General features: G+C 34.5%; 1 protein-coding gene across 1 annotated transcript in view; it reads left to right on the forward strand.

Moving 5' to 3' along the window:
* LOC127447643 (growth factor receptor-bound protein 14-like) overlaps positions 1-4,491 on the forward strand; it is a 105,781-nt gene extending 101,290 nt beyond the window's left edge. The window contains exons 14-15 of the mRNA XM_051709600.1: positions 84-177; positions 267-4,491. Coding sequence (XP_051565560.1) covers positions 84-177; positions 267-413 — 241 coding nt within the window. The 3' untranslated portion in view covers positions 414-4,491. The remainder of the gene's footprint in view (positions 1-83; positions 178-266) is intronic.
* Positions 4,492-4,902: the final 411 nt, after the last annotated feature.

The following is a 4,902-nucleotide window of genomic DNA, read 5'->3' on the forward strand; positions in this document are numbered from 1 at the left end:
TAATTCCAGATATATTCTCTATAAAACACAACTAAAATATTGCAAAGGAAAATGTTGCAGTGAATGTGTTTCTATCGTACCAGGGTTTTTCTTGTCAGGGACAGTCAAAGTAACCCGAGGACGTTTGTTCTGTCACTGTGCCATACGCAGAAAATCAAACACTTTCAAATCGTACCAGTAAGTCTAATCCAACTCAAATGAACTGTTCTTGATTAGTAATGTTATTAATTAGGAAATCTATCTAACCTATATGTTTACTGCATCAGGTTGAAGATAACTGCGAGCTCTTCTACAGTCTGGACGATGGAAACACGCGGTTTACTGACCTGCTGCAACTAGTTGAATTTTACCAGGTAAACAAAGGCATTCTGCCCTGCAAGCTGAGACATCACTGTGCCCGAATCACCCTCTGAACCACAGCGTGCCCTAGTGGCTGCTACAGGCCTCTGCAATGCACTGCGCACTCATGCGCCTTAAACACGCAGGGGACATTTTGGACATCAGCTTGTGCCTTGGACAGGAAACCCAGCGACTTTGTACATTATAGTTTCACTGTCCACATTAAAGACAGAACTTATAGACTTCAGATGTGGATGTTTGCTAATTTACGGAGGATTCATGAAAGACTGGTGCTGTTTGTTGGATGTGGTTCGATTTTAGTGTTACTAAAGAGACATGGACGTTTTAAGACCCTATTATTCATGGAGGGCTAAATGTTTTGGGGTTTAATGTAGATTGGAATGTAAAATGTACATTTTGCAGCTACTATATCCTGATACAAACTCTCTCTGTGTGGATGAGTCGGAACCACCTTATTAAGCCATCAATAGTAGCTAATTTTTTTATGGCTGATCGTGCAGGTCTCTGTACAGTGTGAACAATCGGATAAACATGGTCTAGCCATAATCAAAACACAAAATAAGCTGAAACTGTTGCTGTTTTTCCAGGGGTTATATTTCTGGAGGACCTGGCAACCCTCCGTTTTTGTGTGTACAGGGTGAAAATGTTTCTTGTATCCTTTGTATTCTTTTAATCATGTGTCCAAGAAAATTCAGGTACTTTGTGAACAACATGAGAGTTTGTTACAAGAAATGTTCACTGTTGAGAATCTATATTCGTGCATGCTGTAGATGTCGATTGTCGTGGGCGACCCGTCACTTGCAGCCTGATATCATGAAAATTACGTGACTGGAGAAATTTTTGCAAAATGATTTCAACATGGTTCTTTACACGTATCGCCGTAGTTCCTAGGTGAAATGTCCACTGTTAGGTGCTAAAAGCGAGTTAAATGTTCTCCGATACAGATGGGGCTTTTAAGGTTAATGCTCTAATGCATTTTAAATCAACGAAACCGACCTCCCTACCCTAAACCTTAAACCTAAACCTAACCGATAGTGTGAGAAATGGTAAACGCGAGATGAAAAACACAACCACACCATTTGTGGTGCTTCTATGACACTTTCGGCTCACGTGTCGACTCGTGTGCTCTTCAGGACTTGTACCCTCGCATCGCAGTTGAGCTACCGCGTAATTCGATCGCACTCGAACAAGCTTGCAAACGCAGTTGGTTATGTAAAGCAAACGTTAAAATGTAAAATGTGTTTATGAACTGATAATCTGCCGTTTTACTCGTGATGTGTGAAAGGAGATAAAAGACGTTGTTGTTGTTGTTGTTGCACCTAAGCATCTATTTCACCAGGAAACTGCTGTAGTACTTACAACGAGCCACGTAAAAATCATTTTGCAAAAATGTAGGTATAGTAACGTGATTTAACAACACCAGTTTGAATACTTGACATTAGCCTCTGCTCTACCACACCTTGGAATGTATTATTTCCTCCCAATGACAACGACATGCATGTTCCTGTGATTCATGTGGTTTACACTGAACAGCAAAAATCATGTCACTTATTAATGATTATAGATCTCACAATTGTTGTACATTGAAACTGATTTTTCATAGACGCAATGCAGAATTCAGGTAAACAGTGTTGCACACGTAATACGGTATGTTTTTAATAGTACAACGATCAAAACTGTCGCAGAAATGTGCTGCATATGCAGTTTTTACAGGAGACACATCCTTTTTCAGGATACACACATGCATAGTTAATATGAAAACTGATAACCAGCGTTTTTTTTTTTTTGTTGTTAAAAGCCAATGTAACGGTACAATAACAAAGATAAAGAATAAAACATTTATACAACAAATTACTAAAAAGTCAGAATAAATGTCTTGTGCATTAAGGCACTTACCATGAGAAGGGTACAATTTGGTGGCCCATTTCTCTTTTTAAAGCATTATAGGACACAAATCCCATGTTTTTTTTTTTTGTTTTTTTTTTTTGAGAACTTTAGGAACTATTATCTAACACAGAGGTGCCCAAAATTTTTCCTATGAAGCGGCGAAAATCAAACTTGACTGAGGGCCGCGGGCCGAAAGTAAATGTTGCGTTATATCAAACTGTATTATATTAAAATATAAAAGTTGCCCTGGTTTCCCTCCTTTATGATTTTATAATATATATATATATATATATATATATATATATATATATATATAAAAATATTACTCTGCAATCAACTTAACTAATGCAATGAAGAGCTGCGTCAATGGACTTTTTATTTATTTTATTTTTTTTTTATGTTTTTTTTTCTTGTTATATGTTGCCGCAAGGCGGGCCAAATCAAAGTTCATCACGATCCAATTTTTGGCCCATGGGCCCTAGTTTGGGCATATTTGATCTGACATAATATTAACATTCAACTGTACAACCTCCATCCCACCCCACTTTAAATTTTACACAAATTGTAATTTCAACTCCAAGCTCAAACATAAGCTATAGTTAGAAAACGTATCAAACAAATGTATTTTCTTTCTTTAATTTATGGGAAATATTTGTTTATTTTATTCTTTCTTTAATTTGCGGAAAATATTAATTTAATTAATAACTTTAAACTAACATTTTGGCACCAAAAGTAAGTAGTTAATAAAAGTAAGTATTTACCAAAGTGTTTAGGTAACAGGGTGGCAAAAATTGCAAACTTATTATGTTATTTCATTTTATCTCCTGAGGGTTGGCTGTTAACATTTTCTGAAAGTTAAGCATTTCCATTCACTGATCCATTGCTGAAAAACAACAAATAGCTACATTTGAAAGCATTTCAGACTCTTATTTTGTACCCTATTTGTGGAAAGTGCCGTATCAGAACTGCACATTTATCACGGGCTGCAATGTGTTTTTTTTTTTTTTTTAAACAAGAAAGAAATGTTGCTGTGTTTTCTGAGTCCTCTTTCATCTTTTCTGTGTATGTTTCTCATAGAGTGACTTGTAAAATGAACACAATATTATCATATTGTTTTACAGCTGTGTATTTAAACAAAAAAGAGTAAAATTTCACATGGCCAAGGTCATAATTGCACTGTAGTTGGAACACTGGTAACTTTTTATTTCAATTGTTTATGCTTTGATAATCTAGTGTGATAAGATTCCTGTTTCTCTGACTGTTAGTTTTATTTTATTTTTTTAATGATATTTAGGTCTGTTATTGCTCTCATATCCCTTCTAGTCAGACATAACCCGTATTTTTCTACAGCTGTCTGAATGTTGAAGTGCATGTGAACCATGCATATAACCATGATTATGTAATTTTTGTTATATAAAACACACCCTTTCCGCTTATTTCTTCATCATTTCCACTATACTATACGGGTCAATCTCACAAACATGTCAATAACATGTTTACCCCAAAATTAAGATAAATGATATTAGAAATTCTATTTTACATTAAGCCAATTAAGCTTATAATTGTATTTTTGAACTGTGACATTATTTTCCTGAAAATTAAGCTGTTATTCTCATTGCCGTAATGTGAAAAAATCTCATAACTGTAATTAAAAAAAAAGATAGAATATTTGTTAAAGAAAAGTAGGTGGTAGTATTTTTTTGTACTGCCTTAAAATGTTTTACAGTAATTTTTTACTGTATTACTAGTAGTGACAATCTTAAATAAATAAAAGCTTCATTTTCCGTATGCAAAATATAATTCATTGTTGTTGTTATTTGTTTTTTGTGGGGTGAAATATGACCCAGACATGTTTTTGACAGGTTTCATGAAATTCACCCATACAGATGAATGAATTGTCCGTTGATTTAATACATCAGATGTGTTTCTGATAGATACTCTAATTGTATAACGGTGTGAAAACCACAGAACTGTGTGAGCAATCCACAGTTCAGTTTCATGCATATCTACATCATAGAGTAAAATCAAAAGCGAATACTGTATCAGATCAAATGACTTACTGTGTACTGAATATAATGTACTGAGTAAATCCACTCACTATTTTCATCTTCATTTTTTCATACTAAATATAAAAAGTTTTTTGTACTTATGTTATTATTCTGTGTAAATTGAATCTCACTCTCCCCTTTCATTTCCTGTACGTTTTAATGACACTGACAGCAAATAAACTTGAAACACCTTGTTCCATCCAAAATGACTTGTATATTTTTGTATAGGCCACCTGCGATACATATATTTGGCCACCAGATGGCAGTAAATGATTGTTAAATCTGTTCTACGGACCAATGACGTCTCAGGTGAAGCTGATCTTCAATTTAGCGTGGGAGTTTAGCAAGAATGTGACTAGACTAATTATTTGTTAACCTCTGAAATATCTTCTCCCTAAAGGGGAGTTTTTCTGCTTTTAAAAGGTGCAGTTTTCTTTTAATCAGTCTTTTAAACTCCATTCAGATTTGTTGATGTTGTAGTTGATACATTTGTCGTGACTAGTGTCAAAACTGTCGTGGTCTGTTGTGTTTCTTAAAAAGTGGTCAAAATTTTTAATTGAAGTGGTGGAAAGAAAGAATTTATGCAATTTTGAAATTATAATAAATA

Source organism: Myxocyprinus asiaticus, chromosome 10, assembly GCF_019703515.2.
Source record: "Myxocyprinus asiaticus isolate MX2 ecotype Aquarium Trade chromosome 10, UBuf_Myxa_2, whole genome shotgun sequence".
Classification (NCBI taxonomy): Eukaryota; Metazoa; Chordata; class Actinopteri; order Cypriniformes; family Catostomidae; genus Myxocyprinus; species Myxocyprinus asiaticus.